Source organism: Molothrus ater, chromosome 4 (assembly GCF_012460135.2).
Source record: "Molothrus ater isolate BHLD 08-10-18 breed brown headed cowbird chromosome 4, BPBGC_Mater_1.1, whole genome shotgun sequence".
In the NCBI taxonomy this organism is placed as follows: domain Eukaryota; kingdom Metazoa; phylum Chordata; class Aves; order Passeriformes; family Icteridae; genus Molothrus; species Molothrus ater.
The window spans coordinates 10,608,481-10,628,614 of record NC_050481.2 but is presented as its reverse complement, the minus strand read 5'-3'; the positions used below and the strand labels follow the sequence as shown (position 1 = coordinate 10,628,614).

Genomic DNA, 20,134 nt, shown 5'->3' with positions numbered 1-20,134 from the left:
AACAATGCCAGGCTGATGGTCATGGCTTAATTTTTCTAGGACAAAATTTGGCAGGCAATGGTCTAGCTTGGAAATTGCAAACTTGCCTCCTGGAAAGGTGAAGGTACCAGGTTATGACTGACACTCACTCCTGGCATCTCCCTGCAGGAACATGGATTTTCCCATATCGCCTGGATGTGCCTAGGAAACGTACAGGGTTGCCAGTAAAGAGATTGTGCATCCATGTAGTTGGATTTTCCTTTTCTTGCTTCGTCTGTGGTTAAAGATTTTTTTCTCTCTGTTGTCTCCTTTAGTTTTAGTTAGTGTGATGACATTTCTTGGGTATCTGGGAAGGAACACAGAAACAGTGTGGCTGATGTTATTTCAATAGTCTTTGTTGTTGTTTTGTCCTAGTTTGAGGTACCAAGGCTGGTATTGTCAGAAAGTATTGGAATTCAATAATTGGGAGCAGTACTCATTTATTCTGAGGTTTGCAGAGAAAAGATTAGGTTGTCATACTGTGAGCAGGTATTGCTCCCTGTAAGTGCTGGGAGTGATTATAAGGCTTAACACAGCCATCTGGGACTGAACATATGCACAGTCCTCAAATCTTCATGCCAAGACCCCAAGAGGAGCAGGGATTTTGTGATATTGTCTGGTGACACATCGCACCACTTCATCACCACATCCATTGGCTGCTGCTTTTTCCTCCTTCAAATCTGCCTCATGTCTGGGTTGGCCTATGGCAGGCCTCGTTATATCTTTGCGTTTTTGGGCAGAGTTCTGAGCCCTGAGGTTTTTTGCCTGAGTGTAAGCACAAGGGTATGGACACTGGAGGGCGGGAGGGGGGAAGTAATCTTTCAAATCTTGTTTCAGCAGTTCAACTAAAGCTTCCCATAATTCTGGCCAGGTAACTTAACTCCCTGCTACTGTGGTTATCTTAGCAGAAGAAACAACCAGTCAACCATTAGGCCTTTGTTAACCTATAGAATCAGAAGATCAAGATTTTTAATTACATCTGAAAAGGGTTTTGTTGTTTTCCTGTATCTTGTATCTAATTTCCAAGCCAAGAGAAATCCCTAGTGCTTTTAAATGAATGCTTTTCTGCCACAAGCTGTCTTTTATCACAGAAAGTGCCAGCCTAGTCTCATTCTGTTTCATCTGCCTCATTAATATTAAATACATGGCACTTGAATATGGCAGCCAGAGCAAAAGCAGGGAATTTCAGCTAATATCTGACAATGGCAAGCTGAGATTAAAAGATATCACAGTGCTGTCGCTATATATAAAGGAACTGGCATTTTTCAGGAGCACTTGACCTAATTTATGTCAGTTCTTTTCTCCCCCTGCTCCCTTAAATCTTTGCATCTTTAAGTGAGCCCTTAGATGCTCCTGCCTTTCTTGCAGGCCTGGTTCAGTCTTCTGGGACAGGGGAGAGTTTGGTGCTTGCAGCACAAGTCCCTGGTGTCCAGTGGAGGCAAAAAGTGGCACCAGATCCGGGAGATCTCCATTTTGGGGAGAGCCTTCATGGAAGAAGTGTGGACTTGGACTGTGGGGCAGCTCTTCAGCGAAGCTGTAGTAGACTCTCCTGATGGTCTGACTTAGAAAGCACCTGGCTGAAAGTAAGAGAATAAAGAACTTTTCAGAGCAATGCCTCCCCTTCTGGGACGCACAGTTGATGGTCACTGCACAATGTGCGTTTCTGATGTGTGATTGACTAGGGCTGTCAGGGGACCTTGGGTTGTGTGTTTCCAGGTAGCTGAATATTCACCCAGCTGGAAAGCACTCCTGCTATTCAGCATTTGCAGTTGAGCAATTATTAATTATTAGAGCAGTAATTAGCAGAGCCACTTAGGATTGGGGTTTGTGTGGCTGACAATGCTGCAAGTGTTTCGGCCTCTGATTTGGTGTGTGGTCTTGGGCAAATGCCTTTGTCTTGGTGTGCCTTTGTTTTCTGCATGTGTAAAGCAGGAGATAATTCCCTTCCTTGTTTAGTGAGGTGCCAAGCTGTGATCAGAGAATTAATAGCACGCCGTAGTCACCTCTGCAGACCTCGCCCTGTTGCACCAAATCGAGTGAACTCTCGTGGCACAGAGGCATTAACAGATTAATGCTTTTAATTAAAACTGCCTTCAAGAAAATAACTATTCAAATAGGGTAATATGCAAGTTGTGTTTTCAAGGAGATGTAACAAGAAGGAGGAAGAGTTTAAAGGTGAGCAGTGTGAGTAACTCTGACTTTGTTTCTCTGAGTTTGCCCGAGTGCAATTGAGGGCAATTTTCACGTAGCGCATTCCTTAGTGATACTTAATTTCTCTGGTGTAGGCCAGAACCATTTAAACAAAAAGCCAGAGGTGTTTTGTTGCTTAAACAAAACATTATTTGAAATTGTGGGTTGCTATGTGACTCTTGTCTGTTACTGAACACAGCTACATTTCCTCTAGGTTTGGCGTTGCCAGGCATGGAGCTTGGAAAAGCTTTATTTTTTTTCCAGTGGGATATGCTTTACAACATTTTGATATAACCTGAGAAAAGCAGGATTTTCATAGCCTAACCAAGTAACCTGATGATTTCTTCCAGTGGGTTGAGCCAGAAAACCAGAAGTATAAATGCAGGATTGCTGTGATACGGTTTATGTGCTGTCCTGGTTTCAGTTTGAAGAGAGCTATAAAGTTCACACGGGCTAGAAAGTGTTTCTGGCATGAAGTAGGTGGTTGGTCCCTATGTAAAATCCATGCTAAGGAGTCCCAGGGGAAGGGTATGCGGATGTTGTCAGTATCCGCACTGTGGTAAATGTATCTTTTCTGAGCTGTGTGTGCTGAAACATCTTGGCAATTGGAAGCTGCTCAGGGCTGGAGCCTCGTATTCCCGTTTTGGTGCCGTGCCTTGCAGAGGATAGTGGCTCAGTGTGTAGGGTTCAGTGATGCTGGGTGGAAGGGAGGAGGATGGAAGTGGCTGTATGTGTGCCATCCTCCTGGGTACTGTGTAAGTAGGAAGGTAGTGCAAGCCTGCTCCAGTTGGCACCCTCAGGGGCTACTGAGTGGCCTCATAAAATGTGAATTAAGACATCAAGTGCCTGAGGAAGGGCTGCTCCAGCCTGCACTGACTCTCCTGGGGTTGGCATGTGCTGCTGGCCAGGTGCTGTTGTGTGACATGGGAGCCCTCATGCTGTGCGTACAGACTCGGCTCCTTCTCCTGGACAGCTGTGGGAGGAAGAGCCAGGCATTAGCCTTCCTCTTTGAAGGCTTCCCGAGTTCCTCAGCAGGTATTTATCTGTCAGACCCCATCTGCTCTGGGATATGAGTAACCCAGGCAGGGCTGCTTGTGGCTTCGTGCATCACCTCCTGCTTTGAGCAACGTGGAGGTGGAGGCTGCAATCTTAATAAAGGATATGCAGGAGCAGATCCCTCGCTTTGGTATCTCATTAAATAACTGGAGCCAAGGGCAGAAACGTGCACTGCACATGGGAATTGTGCCCCAGTTTTGGCTTAGGCGGGTCTGCAGCACTTGGAGTTACAGAGCATGTCAGAGCAAGGAGCTCCTTCATGTGAACTAATTGTCCCTAGACCTCTGCAGGAAGTGCTTGCTTGGAGCAGCCTTCATTTGCCTTGGGGTGTGTTTGTCTTCCTGAATCCTTAGGTTTGGCTCCATAAATGTGCAGCAGGATTTACCTGCTCTGTCAGGTCTTTAGAGCTGGGCTGCTGCAGGAGCTGAGGCTGGCACAGCGGAGCCTGCTCTTCTGTCACAGTCCTCAGCTGCTGTGTGCTGGCACAGGGCTTGGCCAGGCCCAACAGCCAAGGGCTTTGCTAGTGGAGGGATACCTCACTGCCTGTCCTGGTGCTTCCAGGGAAAGAGAGGAGTCGAGGAGAAAAAAGGGATGAGAAATCTGAGTACTGCAAGCACAAAAAGCTACAGCGTAAAGTAACTGTGGGAGGTGCAAGCTAATGGCAAATCCTCTTGCTTATTGTTGTTATTCAGAGAAACTGCCTTGCAAAATGTTCTTTTCCAGAAGCTGTCCTTGAGCTATGGATTTCAACCGAGAGCAGTGCATTATGTATCATCTGCACTCATAAGGTTGCAAGAGTTTGGGTTGTGTTTAGCTTGACTGTTCTGGAGAAATCCAAGCAGCTGGACTCTCCAGAAGCATAGTACTCCAGGGAATTCTGTTTGCTTTTGGGGTGTAAGGGAGAAGAACACTGCAAGTGTTCTTTAACACTGTGTTCATTTAACACTGCTCTGTTACAAGCAGCGGTATAGGTTGCTAAAGCACAAGCCTTGACAGGAGGGCAGAAATTAAAATTAAGTCTGAACCCAACTGCTTCTGCTTTCCCTTCGAAGTGCAAACATGACTGGGATGGACAGTTGAAGCAGAATGTGGAGGCCAGCATTAATTAATCTGTGGGGGTGGGTGCTCCAGTTTAACCTTCTAGCAGCTCCCACAGCTAATGGACGTTGCAGCAGCTTGCGTACAGAATAATTTATGAATTTGGAAGGACATGATTCCAGAGAATGTGGGTGAATGCCAGTGGTTTGCAAACCTCTGCCAATGGTCTTGTGAGCGGCGGGCTGCTGTGGGAAAAATAACATTGGATTAGTGCAGGGTAATGTTTGGAAGTGTCCCACTTAGCTCCTAAAGCCTGGCCCTTGCGCAGGGCTGCACTGGGTTCTCGGCAGGACACTCCAAAGTACCAGAAATGCATTAAATCTGAGTCTGCTGCATGCACCAAACTAGAAGTGGGGAGCAGCACAGGGAGATGGTTTTGGCTGCAGGCTTTTCCCAAGCAGCCTTAGCAGCATCTTTGTTGTTTGGGAGAACAGTTTCCTCATTCCAGGTAATTGGGCTGTCTGGGCAGGTGCAAGGTTACTTGATCTTGCAGCTCCAGGGTAGCTGGGTCCCACTCCAGACCTGTCCCCTGGCTTGGGAGCTGGTGTTGGGTGCCTTCCCTTGGCACCAGGCTCCAGAGGCGGATGTGAGCCCAGCAGCACTCCAGGCCTCTTTCCAGCTTTGCAGGCTCCTGCTTTTAATTAAACTGTCGCGACACTGGGACGGCCCGAGGATGACTGAGATACCCAAAGCCAAAGGTCCAGCTCACAAAGGTGTTTGGGAGCTTGGAATGCGGATGGGAAGCCTTGGACAGTGCACAGGGCAGGATCTGTGCCTGCCTCCCACCAGTTGTGGTTTATTTGCTCTCTGCTCATCCATCCACTCTGGCAGGGCTGAAAACATCTCTGAGTTCTGGCTTTAATATCAGAGTGTATCCTCATAGCTGAGGGGATCCTTAAATGAAAGCTATGCCTTGGCAAACCTTCACTCTGCCCAAGTTGATGTGCACCACTTACCTGTGAGGATCTTGGTGGATTTGAGATAATTACAGATGGCTCCAAGGAGATTGGCTGTGCTTGATCTGTGTTATATGGAATTTCTCTGCGTTTTATGCCTCTAGTCTCAGTCCCACGATAGAGCAGTGCTTGCCTCTGAGCAGCTGCCTGCCTGCTGGATAACTTGGTCCCCTTGTGGAGCTTATTCCTTTGCCAGCCATGAAAACATCTTCTCTCACACATCCTGGCGAAGTGTTCCTGTGTTCCTTCTGCTGTGTGTGTAAAGGACTGCTTGCTGCCTCTCTTGTTACAAATGCCCATTGTTCCAGTGGACAGGTTGAAATGCAGCATAATCCTCAAATGTTCTGCAGATTTGACACATACCTGGAGCTCTCTGAGCATACAGCTCTGCCAGACACTGTGTTGGGATGAAGAACTTGAGAAGAAGTAGCAGCTAGGGCAAGTCTGGCTCTGGAACTGATGTGGGGGGAATGCACCAAACACAGAGTTAATAGTAGGTTTTGGATCAAGTCCTTGGAATTGTGTGTAAGTCCAAAGAGAATTTTATTATTAGAGGATTTGCTTAATTAGCATCTGGAACATAGCCACTAATATAGGTTTGTGTGTAGAAAGATGGTTGGTACTTTGCTTTAGGAATTGTTGCTTTCTACGTGTAGGTGTTCAAACAATAGTTAGGGTTAATAAAACTTAGCAACAGCCAAAAGGAAAATATTTTTCTCTTGCTTATGTCCTTGTGCTGTACATTTAGACACTGTTCTCATTGTTGGGGTTTTTTGTTGGGTTTTTTTTTTGGTTTGTTTTTTTTTTTTTTTTTTTTGTTTGTTTTTTTTTTTTGTTTGGGCTATGTGTGTCCCTTTTTCTAGGGCAGAAAGAAAATTGTTCACCAACAAAAGCTAAGCTTATGGAAACTACCAGTTGGCTGAAGGTTCAGGGGCTGGAAGCATCTGAACCTGCTGACATGAGGGGACTTGGGAGTCTCACTGGAGCCTCCAAAGCCCTTGCAGTGAGGGAGGAAGGAGGAGAAGGGTGACTGTGTACAGACTGTGTACTGTGCTTTAGTAACAGCCATTGGTGAAGGGGGATGTGGGGAGGTTTTTCCATATGCAGCTGCTTATGCCAGTTTTGCATCTGCCTTTATTTGCATTATTAGGATTACACTAATAAATCTGCTCTAAACCTTTTTGAAATCCCTGATGCTGTGACGCTGCTGTTTGCCAGCACTGTGCATGCTGCCCCTTGCCAGCATCCAGCCCTGGGGTGGAAGCTGTGCTCACACAGCTCAGGAGGCTGCTGCATCCACCCAGCTGTGGCCTCACTGACTTTACAATAAAATCCTGCCTGCACCAATGACATTTTTAATTTTCTTCCCCAGGAATTGCTGCCCCAGTTATAGATGTGTTTGGAAAAGAGGAACCTGCAAAAGAACCTTGCCACATAAGCCTGGTGTTGGGTGTTATTGCTCATAATTGAGGGGAAGATTCTTCCCCAGTGTGTGGAGTTCCCAGGCTCATCTCCTGTGGAAAAACCCTTTTCTTGTAGGGTGATGGTGCTGCCTGAGCTGCCTTGGGAGGCCACCCTGGGCTTTGGATTTCCTTGCTGTTGTTTGCAGGGGAGGCTGGGGATGTGTTCTGGAAAGGACATCCATGGTAAGCTGCTGGAAGGAGTTGGGCTGTGCTGTGTCAGAGACCTTGGTGGCCTGTGCTGGGGCCTTGTTCTGTCACGTCCTTCACACTGGGTTACTTTGTCACCAGCAGCTGGAATGCAAGGAAAGCTTTAGCTCTTGGGGGGGTTGGGCCAGGAGCAAGATAAACTCCAGAACATAGGTGTGGAGCAGCGTGGGACTCCTGATACTTCTGGGACTTGGTTTAAATCTCTGGAATGAAAGGTTTATCTCTGCTTCAGCTCAAAAACTGGAGCTGTCAAGCTAATCCTTGGATTCCTTGTGAGTAGAGAGTTAATCCTTCTGGTGCTGTAAATGTTTGTTTAGCTATGCATTTATGGAGTTCAGACACTTTGGAGTGTATGTTGGGCAACTGCTGGTGTCCTGTCCGGGGACTCTTTATGGCTTAGAGCATCACCAGGATTGTAGTGGCCATCACACCCCTTTGTGGTCCTGCCCCTTAGCAAGTGATGGATATGGAGAGGGCTGTGGGAACATTCCTGGCTGAGGGCTGCATGTGAGAAATCTGTTTTGTCCTGCAGTGTCTATCGACTCCAGAAATGTGAAGCTTCTGTAGCAGTTATCAGTGCAGCAAAACACAAGGAGGATAAAAAACCTGATGTAGGGTGACCTTCTAGTCCCATCTCCTAACAATCCCAGTGTTATGGCTGTGCTGCAGGCCTAGATCAGATGTCCTTTTCTCTGGAGAAACTCTAGCCAAGGAGGTTTTTTGGAAAGACAAAACATGGTCTTTCAAGGTAACCACAAAAATTTGGAGTTAGTGCAGTAGAGGGAAGGAAGTAATTCAGTTGAAATATAGAATTGCTCCTATTCATAAAAATTTTAGTGTTGGCTTTCCCTGTTTAGGGCAGGAAAACCAGGACTTGCTGAAGGCAAGTGGGGAACTTTATTGCTTTGAGGTAGTTGAGAGCTCCAAGTCTATGGACTAGTATTTCCAAAATTGTGGGCCAAATAATTGAGTAAACCTTCACCTTTTCCTCCACATGCAGATTCAGTCTAACTTAATTCCCCTTTCTTCTTGCTGAAGATGAAAAACTGTGTGCTAAGGCAAGCAGTATTTGTGATTTTCAATATTTATTGATTGCTGACCTTTTCTTATTCACGTTGAAGGATTTCTGTGGCGCCTTGGAAGAGCTCTGTGTGCCATGAGGGACTCAGTGTGTTCTGTTTCTCTTTTCAAAACAGATGTGAGGGCTGTGACTCAACACTCAGCATATTAGGCTGTGCCATGAATTCATTCAAAGCCGGTTCTTTTGCTTTGTTGTTTTCTGGTTACTTGGTCAGTATCACACTCGAGTGTGCCTGTTGCTAGTGAGGATGATACACTGGGCTTGGCTAGACACAGGATGTTTTCTCTGGTCTTTTACTTAACAACCTTAGTGCAATATATGCACATACATGTTGCATATGAATTTAAGAAGAGCTGGTCTGAGCCAACTCCTTTCAGTCCAGTTGGTGCTGGATTGACACTTCCTTGGTAATGCTGGACCAGTAAAGTTTGCCTGGGGAATTCCTGTGTGTATCTAGCACTTTTTTTGGGCTCTACAAGCCTTGGTAGGGATTTGTCAAGGAACTGGGTGATGATTAGTTTGATGTTAGGACTGGTTTATACTTGCTGCTGTGGTACCTGGGCATGGGATAAGCCTTGTATGTATGTACATCTGTGTTAGCTCAGGATTTAGGTGTGGGGACAGCTGCTGTGATAGATCTGAGCTCTTTAGTCCAGAATGAAGAGAAGTGGTAAATAAATGATCTGAAGCTGTGTGCATTGGTAGGCACAGCTCCTGTGCCCTGCCTGGGAGCTGTGTCTGTGCAGACACTGGCAGTGTGTCCATGTGCCAGGCAGCTGCAGTGTCCCCCACCTGCCCCTGAGCAGGCCAGCAGGGCACAGTATTAACATGGATCCTGCTTCTGAGTCCCAGGGATCATTCATTATCCAGAGCACGATCTGGGGCACCTTCCAGTCCTGCAGCTTGTTGAATGGGAGCTGACAAAATGTGCTCCTGATGTGTGGCTGCAGCTTTTCAGGAAGGAGCACATGGGGTTAAGGAACTAAGATGCAGCCCTGCTGGGTTGTGCCTTTGCCACCTCAAGGAACGCTGCTGCTTTTTGTGTCCCAGGGGCCCCTAATGTGAGTTAGGTATTAGAACAGTGCTGCCTTGTTACAGCCTTGTAAGCAAGCCCTTTGGGCTGCTTTCTCAAAATCCTTCCTCTGCTCTGGTTGTGCTCACAACCCTAACTGGACTGGAGTTGGTAGAAGGTTGGAGGAAAACCTGGCAATGGGGTCAGGTGCTCTGTTGCCAGGTTTGTCTTAATTCTGCCTTTTTGTGCCTGGGGGCAGTGTCCCAGAGAGCTCCCTCCTCTCTGTGGGTGTAACTGGAATCTTGCTGAGTTCATGTATCACCCTTCCCTCTATGGCGGGTCCCATGTTGGGCTGTGCCTCCAGCTTTGAGCAAAGTATAGATCCAATGACTTAATGGCCCGTGGTGCAGCTGTTTCAAGGCTATTTTAAGAGCATGACAGTGAAATACTTAAGGAAATGGCTGTTGGATTTTCCCTCTCTGCTGCCTTGCTGGACTGTATCTGTGGTGGTGCGGCACTGTGCAGCCAGAAGGGCTGGAAAAGGGCAAAGGACTGGAAGAGAGAGAAGTGTTTCTAATGGCCATATAGCAATGTGCCTTCCTGCTGTCTCCCAGCTGGCTTCTGTCCTTCTGATGGGAGTTGTTTTTCACTCTTAAGGTGGCAGGTTCTCAAGTCTAGCAAAAACTGGGCCTTCTCTGGTCCTGGCTGGTGTCAGCTGGCCTGGAGTCACAGCCTGACTCGTGTGTTATGTCACTGTGCAGTGCTTCAGGGCTCATGTGAAGGAGCCTGCAGCTCTCTGTGCTGTGCCTGGCTGAGGGAATGGTGGGGATGCTCCAAGGGGTAGGTTTGCCCTTCCCTGTGTGTGGCACTGCAGCAGCCTGAGGGCAGGGGCACCGCAATTGAAGCAGGAAGAGAGCAGTGGGTCGGCAGGGGCAGCTGGCAGGAGCAGCAGCTCCCATTTTATCCCTCAGCCCGGCACAGGCGGGCAGAGAGGGAATGTTGCACGTCGTCCTCCTGTCAGGAGAGAGATTGGCCAGAGAGGCACAGAGCATCTGGTTCTCATTGGGCTTTGCCTTTGGATGGTCTTCATTCTTGTTTGTCACATTGTCTTTTTTTTTTTTTTCCCCTTCCTTCCTCTCTCCCTTTTTTTTTTTCCCTTCAGCGAGTTTACAAGCCTTGCTGGAATGCACATATGGTCCTTATCATCCCCAAGTCCAGCTTTTTTTTTCTTTTGCTGGTTAGCAGTTTGTGACATCAGGGGCTGTTAGAAGCATTAGTCAATTTGCCTCCAAATAGAAAGGTCCGTGGTTTTTGGAAACCTATGGAGGAAAATGTCTTTTATGTCAGTCCTTGGCATACATGGAGCTGTGAGTGCTCTGAGCTTGTGCTGACCTTTAGCCAAACTTTTTGCCTGAAGACAAATGCTCGTTCCCACTCTCTGCTGCCCCTCCTGAGTGGTCGGATTTTGCTGACTTCCCTCTTTCCAGAAGAATGCAACTGTATCCTTTTCCCTCCATGCTCCTGCCGAGTTCCAGCCGCTTGCCAATATAAGCAGCTCCCCTCGCTTCCCCGCCGGCGTGCCCGGAGGCGTGGGGCTGGATGGGCCGCGGGAAGCGTGTCCTTGCCGTGTGACAGGGGTAGCTCTCGAAGCTGTGAGCGCTGCAAACCAGGACATTTGGTGCTGCGTGTTCGGGAGGTGGGCCCTGTGCTTCCCACCCCCTGTGGCATCTGTGCTGGGAGAGCTTGGAGCTGCTTGGGCTGGGGCACGCTGGCTCTGTGTGTGTGGGCTGCGCCTAAGCAGGGACCAGCTTGTGGTGCCTGCTCGTTGTCCCCTCTGCCATCCTGCCCCTCGTTCAGGGGGTCAGCCCTGGAGAGAGCATTGCTCCCCTGTGTTACTGCCTGTGGAAGTGTGTCCAGCATCACCAGAGCCTCTGGGGGCATCTGCTCAGGGGAACCCCTTACTTGGTCTCAGTGGCAGCCTCCTCTGGCTGGAAGTTCTGCAGTTCCATGAGATTTTATCTGTAGAGCATTATTTTCTGTAAGGAGGGCAGCATGAGTCCCACACCTGATCTTCCCCATCTGCTGCTGCCCAGTGCTCTGTTGGTCAAGTTGCTTCCAGCCTTCCTTCCACAAAATAACCTTTTCTGCCATCCTGATTCTTTGGGATTAAAAGCAAAATCAGGGAGAGCCTTTTTGTATTCCCTGTGACCTCCCTGTTTAATGAGCAAGGGAGCCAAGTGTGGTGTAGCTCTGCTGACAGCATTCCCTGTTCCTGGGAGCAGAGACCTGGCTCCTTGCTGTTGTGGTTGATGTTGCTGGAGGGCTGGGGCAGGGGCCTGGTGAGGAGCTGTGTGTCCCTGGGCAGCTGCAGCTGGTGCCAGCTTTTATCCAGGAAGATCAAGATGGTTTCCTGCAGTCCATCCCTCAGGGACAATAGCTGCAGCAGTGAGTCACTGGTGGCTTGGTGGAAGGCAGGGAGGCACGGATCTTCATGGCTTGACTGACACATTAATGTACAGAATGAGAGCATGCCTTCCACAGGGGTCTGCTCTCCCTGTTGAGAGAAAAGGGGGGGGGGGGGGGGGGAAAGAAAGCAAGGGGGAAAAAAAACAACCAAGGACCTCCCAGACTTGAGTTACTTGTGCAGACATTTGCCCGAGCCTGCAGCCAGCCAGCAGCAGCAGTGTGGAGCCAGGAACTCCCCCTCCTCTGCTGGTGACACTGATGGTTATCTTACCCTGAAACAACAGCCAAGAAGTCCTTCCTCTCCTTCTGAACTGATTAACTGATTGATTGCTATCAGCCCTCTTCTTCTGGCATCCCTGCATGCCTAGGAGGGGAAGGGAGTTGTTCTTGCTTTCCATGTTCTCCCCGTGCTATTCATAAATCCATTTGTCCAACAGTTAAGGGTTTGGCTGTCCCTTAACTCTGTGTAAGGAAGGGGAGTGGAGTTATGGGTGCTGTTGGGAGGAACAGGGAGCTTGACTCTGGCTTAGACACTGGGAATACTTGGTACCTTCCTGGCAGGGACATCAGCTCTTGGATTTAACTCTGGGAGGGGGATAGATCTTTGTCCTCCTGACTACTCCTTGCTTCTGTGTTCCTGCTCTTGCCTGAGCTGCTTTTTTATCTGAGACTAAACTATCCCTGAGGTCCCTGGCTGTGGATGTAGCGTCTAAGATGATTTGACCTAGTAATGAGTCAAAAATGTTGCTGGTCTGAGCTGCTGACAATAGTAAAAGCTTTTAGAATTTCTTAAAGGTGCCTCCTAAGTCGTGTGGCCTCAAATAACTAAACACTTGCTTCATATTTGGTGTTGAGCTCAATATTTTGCATACCAGCCTTGTTCCCCTCTTGAATTTGAGGCTGGTTTTTGTTTTCTTTAACTCTTGGGAGGCCGTGTGAAGCTGACCCCCAGCCTCCAGCAGCAGTGGGCCGGGAGGGGCCCAAGGGGAATGTTTTGCCAGCAGCCTTAAAGCAAAAGGGGCTCAGCCAGGAGCTTGCTTGGACTGGGGAACAGCCACCATCATGGTTGAGTCCTGAGCGAGGGCACAATAGATGTCCTTGTGGAACTTTCCCTTTGGCCTTTTGGGAGTGGGACTTTTTTCCTGCCTAGGAGAGGAGCAACTTTGCTTTGTTTCCAATCAACTGCCAGGCACTTTTGGAAGCATAAGGACTCAGCTCTGCTTTGTGCTGCCTCTGGAGGAGTGACATGGGACCCACCTTTACCTCCAGCTCCCCATTCACACAGAGATGTGCTGTTCCTGACTCCAGGGAGGAGAAAAAACTTTATTCCTGCTGGCCCTGCCAAGCTGTTGTGGCTTGAGAGGAATGAGCTGACTTGCCTTGCACGTGCCTCATCAGCTGAATTGTTTTATAGGGCTTCACTGATTCCTGTCCAGCCAAACCCACTGTTTGCCACAGACCATCCATTAGAACATTGCCTGACCCGTGAAACCATTTCCACCAGGAGTTTTGTGTTAAGAAAAAGATATCTAAAAGAGCCTTGAGAGGGTTCTGAGACTGCAAACCCATTCTTGTCTTTTGCAGGGCTTTTTTACCCCCTTAAAATTAAGAGCAGTGGGATGTGAGTGCCTGACAATCAATCTTTTTATATAAAGTGATGGGAGGTAGTATTTGCTGTGCCTCTGGGGGCCTGTCTCTGCTCAACTTACCCCTTCCCTTCCCCTGCTGCAGTTAAAGCCAGCAGCTGTGATAACAGCAGCTCCAAGATCATTGTTGATCCAAGAAATATCAACTGTGGGATGCCTTGTAGGGCTTTCTGCAAAGAGAAGTCAGGTGATCAGCATCTTTTCCCAAGAAACAAGCATTTATTTGTTCATGTCACTCCCTAGTTTTTGTAGGGGTTAGCACATAGCTCTGGCTGTTCAGAATCCTTTCTGCTCATGGATGGTATGGGAAGAGGGAGGGAAACAGTGCCCTGTAATGCAGGGTTCAGTACAAGAGACGTGACTGCCTTGAGGAAGAGTTTAAAAATACAGACTGCTTTTGGGATGTCTTAAGCTCTCCAATGTGTGAGAACATCCAGACACCCAAGTCACCCAAGTCTAGCAGCACATCTGGTGCAAGCTGGCTAGTGTCTGCAGGAGTCTGTGGAGCTGCTGTTTCACCCATGCTCATCTTGTCCATGGATCCTGAAGCTGGGAGCAAGGGAGCAGAACACCTGTGGGTTTGATTATGACCCATGGAGCAAATTACCAGCTTTGTGTGAGGACCTGGAAGCTGCAGAAGTTTAAGTAGTGTAATAATAAAATTATCACTGGGTGAAAGGGTGGATTTTGGCGTTTTTTTGGAATGGGGGGTTTTTGGGAACAAGATTGAAGGTCTTGGGCGTGTCCAGCCTTTCTTCTTCTTCTTCTCTGCCTCCATCTTCTGCTGTGATGCTGGCACTTTGGGGTTGGTTTAGAATAGAAGTTCACTGTCTAAGATAGGTGATAGGTATTGGAAAGTCATTGTAAACATGTTATATGTAGTTCATAGTATAAAGAGCCAGCACTGCCCCAAGGGTGGTCAGAGTGCTGCTGGCTGTCCTGCTGAGCAGACCTCGGCTGGACAGGAGAAAATTTTTATAGATAAGATATAATAAACAACTCTGAGACTGAAAACTGAAGAACTCCAACTCATTCTTTGGACACATGGGCCAAAATAGAGATTTTTCACGTATCTTGGGGCTGCAATAACCGGCAAACTCCCGAGAGGTGCACACAGGGCTCTGGGGTGGAGCAGGAGCCATGTCAGCCTTTGACTGCTCTTCAGCCCGAAGTGCCTAGTTCCCAGAGGGGTGGCTCAGCTGGGATCAAACCCAGCCCACTGACTGTGCTCAGGAGCTTGTCATGGCAGTTCACAGCTGGAGAGGCAGGGCCATCTGACTGAGCATCCCCTTGTTGGTACAACAGTTCTGCTCTGCCAGACCTAAAGCGTGAATCGCTTGCCTGCTCTGCTGCTGATACCCTGAGCAATCAGGCTTGTTGCTCTCCAGCAGAGACTTCCTTTCCTTGTGGATGAAGCTATATCCCCTTGAAGGGGTGAAAGCAGGAGCAGAGACCTGGCTGCAGTGGGAAGTGGTTATGCAGCGTGTGCACCTCTTTCCTCTGGGGAAAAGCAGCCTGCAGCTCCCCCCAAAAATGTGTTAGCTTTCCAAGGGCATCTGCCTGCTGCAGAACTGGTTCTGTTTGTGTGTGGAGGAGATATCTAGAAATGTAGTTCCTTTGGCTCTCCTGCCTCCTCCAGAATGTGTATCTGTGGGCCTTGTGCAGAATTGCAGCTATTTTCTGTGTCTGCTTTGCTCAGGGAGATGCGCTGCATCCTGGGAACACTGAGGGAGGTGAATGCTGGGGTTTGTGTTTCATCTCTGCCTGTGCCTCAGGCCTCAGATCTTTTCTTTTGATGTTTTGAGCAGATAGCAGGCTACTCCTGTCTCCTGTTGTGCAGCACAGCCTGTGAAAAATACTTGGCATTGCAAAGTGCTGAGTTAGTTTTTGTTTATTCCATTGTTGATGTTTGCCACTTGCAGATGAAAAAAAAATGGAGAAGGTCTCCAGCAAAAATAACTGACACAGATGCAAGAGATGAGTCTAACTCCTGTTCCTGCTGAGCAACTGATGATAGGCAGTACTTGCTTTCCCAAAATATATCAGGGAAAGAGAATACTGGTGCTGTGCTGAGGGATGTTCAACACCCACTACTTTCTGTGAAGCCTGTGAGTCATGGGCACTTTTTGCTTTTGGGATCTGCTCCACGCTCCCTTCACTTATCATAAACCCAAGCCCACCAATTTTTTTAGAAATACTAATGTTACAAATATTTAATTTCACCCATTCATGTAATACATCAATCCCAAGACCTTTTCCAGGGAAATCCCTGTTGGGGGTGAATGAGATGATGGTCTTTCTGGGTGGTTATTCTTTACCCAGCCTGAGTGAAGGAGATACCATCTCTTAATCACCTTAAGCTTCTGTGGTGTGGTGCTGGTGAGTAGCTCCCAGCTTATAGAGGGATGGAGGTGAGCAGGCTGGTAAATTGGCATTTAGCCGTGGACAAGCCTGGTTTAGATGCTGAGAGAAGGCTCAGGTGCCTAGCACAGGTGCCAGGCTCTGTGTGCCAGCATGGCAGAAAGGATCCCTTTGCCCAGGCTCCTGGCACAGACTGAGGCATTTTCACTTGGAGATGTCGCTTTTCTCAGAGAGTTTTGGTATTTCTTTAGGTCTGAGTTTATTTTCATGACATTCAACCCAAATGTAACTCATTTCTCCCTGCAATTGATGCCTGGTCCATTGTGTTCTGAGGAGAGAAGTGGAGCTGCCCAGCAATTTTGCAGAGAATGGGAAGTCCTCCTCTGCTTTTGATTCTTAACAACCAAAGAGTTGTCTATGTCTAGTCCAAAACCCACTTTGTGGAAAGAAGCTGGAGTTTGCCAGTATCTTTAAACTAGGCTGAGCCTGCCCACGACTGTAATTTATTGTGGCCTTGGGGGAGTGACTCCATTGGAAGGGTTTGGAGAAAGGTTCCAAATTAAGGACAACTAACTTTAGGAGAAAAATGTTGTGAAATAACAGCAGAACTGCTCCAGGTCTACCAACTTGGTGGGGTTTTTTTGCTTGCTTGTTTTACTGGGGACCTTGGCATAACCGTGACTTGCCAGGGAAGGAGGTAACTGGGCCAGGTTGCTTTTCCAAGCCTCTCTGTGGAATGCCATACAGCTGCTGTGGGAAGGGCCCAAACACAAACTGGGGGTTGTGTCAAACCTCCCTTCTGCAAGGTTTGTGCTGCTCCCTTGCCCTCCACAGAGCAGCTTTGGGGTGTTGGATGTTGTCATCTCAAGCCCCGAGGAGGAGAGTGGATCATGAGGGGTGACTGGCACCTCTGGGCTGCCTGGCCTGACTTCTTTTCCTGCTGAGGATGTGCACAGGCAGCACCGGGGGCTCTGTAGGTCACACAGGAAACACTGGGAACGGTGCCCTGCTTCCTCACCTCGTGTCAGATCAGGTTATTTGTAAACCAAGGCATGGCAGAGCAGCTTGCTCATTTTATTCCTGTTCTGTAAAAGCCTGGAAAAGCTGGAAAGAATTTTAGCTGGCTCTGGTGGCACAGTTGCTATCTGAGCTGTGTCCTGCTGTGGCCATGCTGAAGGGTTGCAGGAAAGGGCCAAGAATGTTGGCATTTCCCTTGAAGTTCTGGGAGGACAGAGCAGTGTGAGAGCTGCTCCTTCCCTTTGGCACACTGAGCCAAGCAGAGCACCACCTTGGCTCTCAGCTCGCCTACACAGGTATCTGTCAGGAATAGCTTTTGGAGCTGCAAGCAGTGCCATATCACAACCTGTGTCACTCCTCAGTGTGCTTCTTGAGGGAGCCAGCCTCACTGGGAAGTTTGGGGAGTTTCCCATGCTGCTGGGGAAATTCTGAAGTGGAAGTTGGCTGGTTTCTGCTGTGTAGCTGTGTAGTGGACACGAAGGAGGCAGCCTCAGCTGCTTCACCAGCTGAACAGGAACTGGTCAGCTCACAGCTCTGTGTTCCACTCTGTTTTCCAGGTGTCTGCCAAAATAATATTAGGGTAAAGAATCTGGTTTATTGGTGACAAGCACGGAGAACCAGTGTGGTGATGTTTGGTTTGGGGATGTTTTAGTTCCTGAGCCCCACAGCAGAGATGGATAGAAGGAAAAGGAGAGTGTGTTTGGGAGGGACACCCACACAGATCCTGTGTCCCAAATGCCTCTGTGTCCTTAATGCAGTTCTGACAGGACCTATTCCCTGCCAGGGGTGTTGCAACCCTGCTGAATGCTTTTCTGCTTTTCTCCTGGCTCTTTCAGAACGATGACCTCAGGAACCTGTCCCTGTCCGGCCACGTGGGCTTCGACAGCCTCCCAGACCAGCTGGTCAACAAGTCAACATCACAGGGCTTCTGCTTCAACATCCTGTGTGTGGGTAGGTCACCTACTGGGCCCTCAGGGACCGCAGCCCCACACTCACACCTTCTCCCCCTGCCCAGGGCAGGGCTGAGCCCCTGCAGGCTGTGCTTGTCTTCCCAGAGCTGCTCCATGGTGAAATGGGGTGTTCCTCTTTCCCCTTTCTCTGCCCTGTCCCCTGAGTCAGAGCATGGCAAGTGCTAGCTGTTAAAATCTATCCCTCTGATCATCCAGTGGTTCTGCTTTCCCCAAAGGCTGCCTGTAAGGAAACTGAAGTTGGGAACTAAATGTATTTTTAAAAGGATACTCACTTAAATCTGCTTTTCTCTGGATTGAATGTGGAGGGTGTTTCTCAACAAATTGCATTCCTTCCCTTCCAGGGTTTGCCTGTATCCTTACATTCTTAGTTTCTCCACTTGGAAATGATGCCATTTTTAGTCTCCTAATGATATACTGGAGAACAAAGCTTGTCACCTGTCCTCTGCTGTATTTAATGTGGAAGCTGCTTTTCCCAAATTGTTCAGAGGGTGAAATACAAGGAGGCAGCAACTTCTCTTGGGTGTGGGGAGGTAGCTGCTCTCTTGGTACGCTGTGGCTGCTCCACAGCTGGAAATCCATTGCTCAGCCCCGGGAGCTGTGAGCCAAGCCAGCTTTGGCTTGTCAGTGAACCCAGAATCTGGTTCTGCAAAGAGACAAAACTGCTGGGTTTTTCACTTAGCTTGGCAGTGCAGGCTGCAAACATCATCTTTCCATTCATTGTTCATTCAAGCCTCCAAGAGGGGAGTATTGTCCCTTCTAATTAGTTACATTAATTAGCTGGAAAAACCCCACAACCCTCTGACTGTGATTTTTCTACAGCAAATTGAGAATTTCTGTGAGCTGCCTGAAAAGAAATCTAGCAAACTTGACTCCTCTCTGTAGCTCTGTGTGTGAAAGGAGGAGATAAGAGAGTAGTTGCACTTGTGCACACTCGAGCTCCCAGCCCTCACGTGACTCTCATAGCAGCATGAAACCATTTCAATCCAGCAGGGAACAGCCTGATTAGCAGGCCAGCTCTTTGATCAAAATGGCATAAATTAATTGCCTTTCTCTCTTGAAGTAAATATGCCTTTCTTAGCGTGACTTAATATGTCTCCATTAGCAATTTGATCCACCTCTTTTTTCCCTTGTGAAATGTGCCCATCCACCGATTTTCACCCCATATTAACGTTCCACACAAACTGCTGCAGTTGGCCAAGGAACAGAAATCTCAGCCTTGAAAAAAATTACTGTTAAAAATTGTGATTTGAGAGAGGACACTATTTCACTGTTGTAATGTGAGACTTCTAATTGGGATGTGAAATGCTGCAGAGCTTATCTGGCATAGAACACAGCAGTTCACAGTTAGGAGCTCCCTAAAATTTGCAGCTTCAGCCACAGGCAGTCTGTACCATCAGTTTAGGACTTGGCTTTCTGTGTGAGTTGCCTCAGCTCACCCCTGCTCACAGCATGGGTAGCAATAGCTGTTTGAGAGTGTAATTGCTAAACAAACAGTTTTGACTGAAAAATGGGATTTAGGCTAATACTTTCATCCATGTTGCTAATTGCACTGGGGATTAGTGAAACTGTAATAGTTTTAAAAGTTGGTATTTAACCAGTGTGCCTTTTTCTTCAAGAACTCTGGATATATTTCTCTGTATCAGATTTTTATTGTCTTAAGTTGCACTATGGGTATTGGATGATCTTCTTGAGACAATAAAACTGCCTGAAAAACACTGAAACAAAATGAGGGAATCAGGTGTGGAGTTGAGAGAATTGGCAATTTGATACCATTAAGAAAGTTCCTGGGTCAGTCCTGGGGCAGTGGTCAAGAAGGGGACTGTCTCTGAAGACATCTGTTCCTGCAGGGATTATCTTGCTTAGCGATGTGCATGTAGCCTAATTCCACTGCTGCCCAAGTGGAATAACTCCTTAACCTGGGGAACGTGCCAGAGAAAGAGGTGAGGGAGACCCTGTCCTGACACTTCTGTCACTTCTGTGTGCTCAGGTGAAACTGGCATTGGCAAGTCGACACTGATGGACACACTGTTCAACACCAAGTTCGAGAGCGAGCCTGCCACGCACAACGAGCCTGGCGTCAGGTTGAAAGCGCGCAGTTATGAGCTCCAGGAGAGCAACGTGCGCCTCAAGCTGACCATCGTGGACACCGTGGGCTTTGGTGATCAGATCAACAAGGATGACAGGTAATCTGAGTTCTGCTGGGACACACATCCCCCTGCTGGTGCCCTCTGAGGTGGGCAGCAGGTTCTGGGGGTGTTTCCCATCCCAGATGCTGTTTCTGCCTAACCCCGTGGAGAGAGGGGTGGGCAGCAGGGCTTAGGGAGAGCTTTTGTTCTCCTGCTGTGTCCTGGCACATACGACTGTGGTGGGTGTGATTCCCTCTGTCCTCCAGTTTGAGGCTTCCCAGTCGTCCTTTGCTCTGCTTTTTTTACAGGGTTTTCGCTAACATTTCTCCCAGTGTGAGGCCTTACTGCTTTCTCTGCGCATGTCTCTGAGGTTTTTGGTGTCTCATGGTCAGAGGCAGAATTTCCATAAGCCAGGAAACCAGAGAGACAATCATTTTACAAACCCACCTAGTGATGTCCATGAAGC

General features: G+C 48.2%; 1 protein-coding gene across 2 annotated transcripts in view; it reads left to right on the top strand.

The window, feature by feature from the left end:
• SEPTIN11 (septin 11) overlaps positions 1-20,134 on the top strand; it is a 43,073-nt gene that overhangs the window by 5,794 nt on the left and 17,145 nt on the right. For both annotated transcript variants that reach the window (XM_036381620.2, XM_036381618.2), the window contains exons 2-3: positions 17,408-17,522; positions 19,530-19,725. In XM_036381620.2, coding sequence (XP_036237513.1) covers positions 17,408-17,522; positions 19,530-19,725 — 311 coding nt within the window. The remainder of the gene's footprint in view (positions 1-17,407; positions 17,523-19,529; positions 19,726-20,134) is intronic.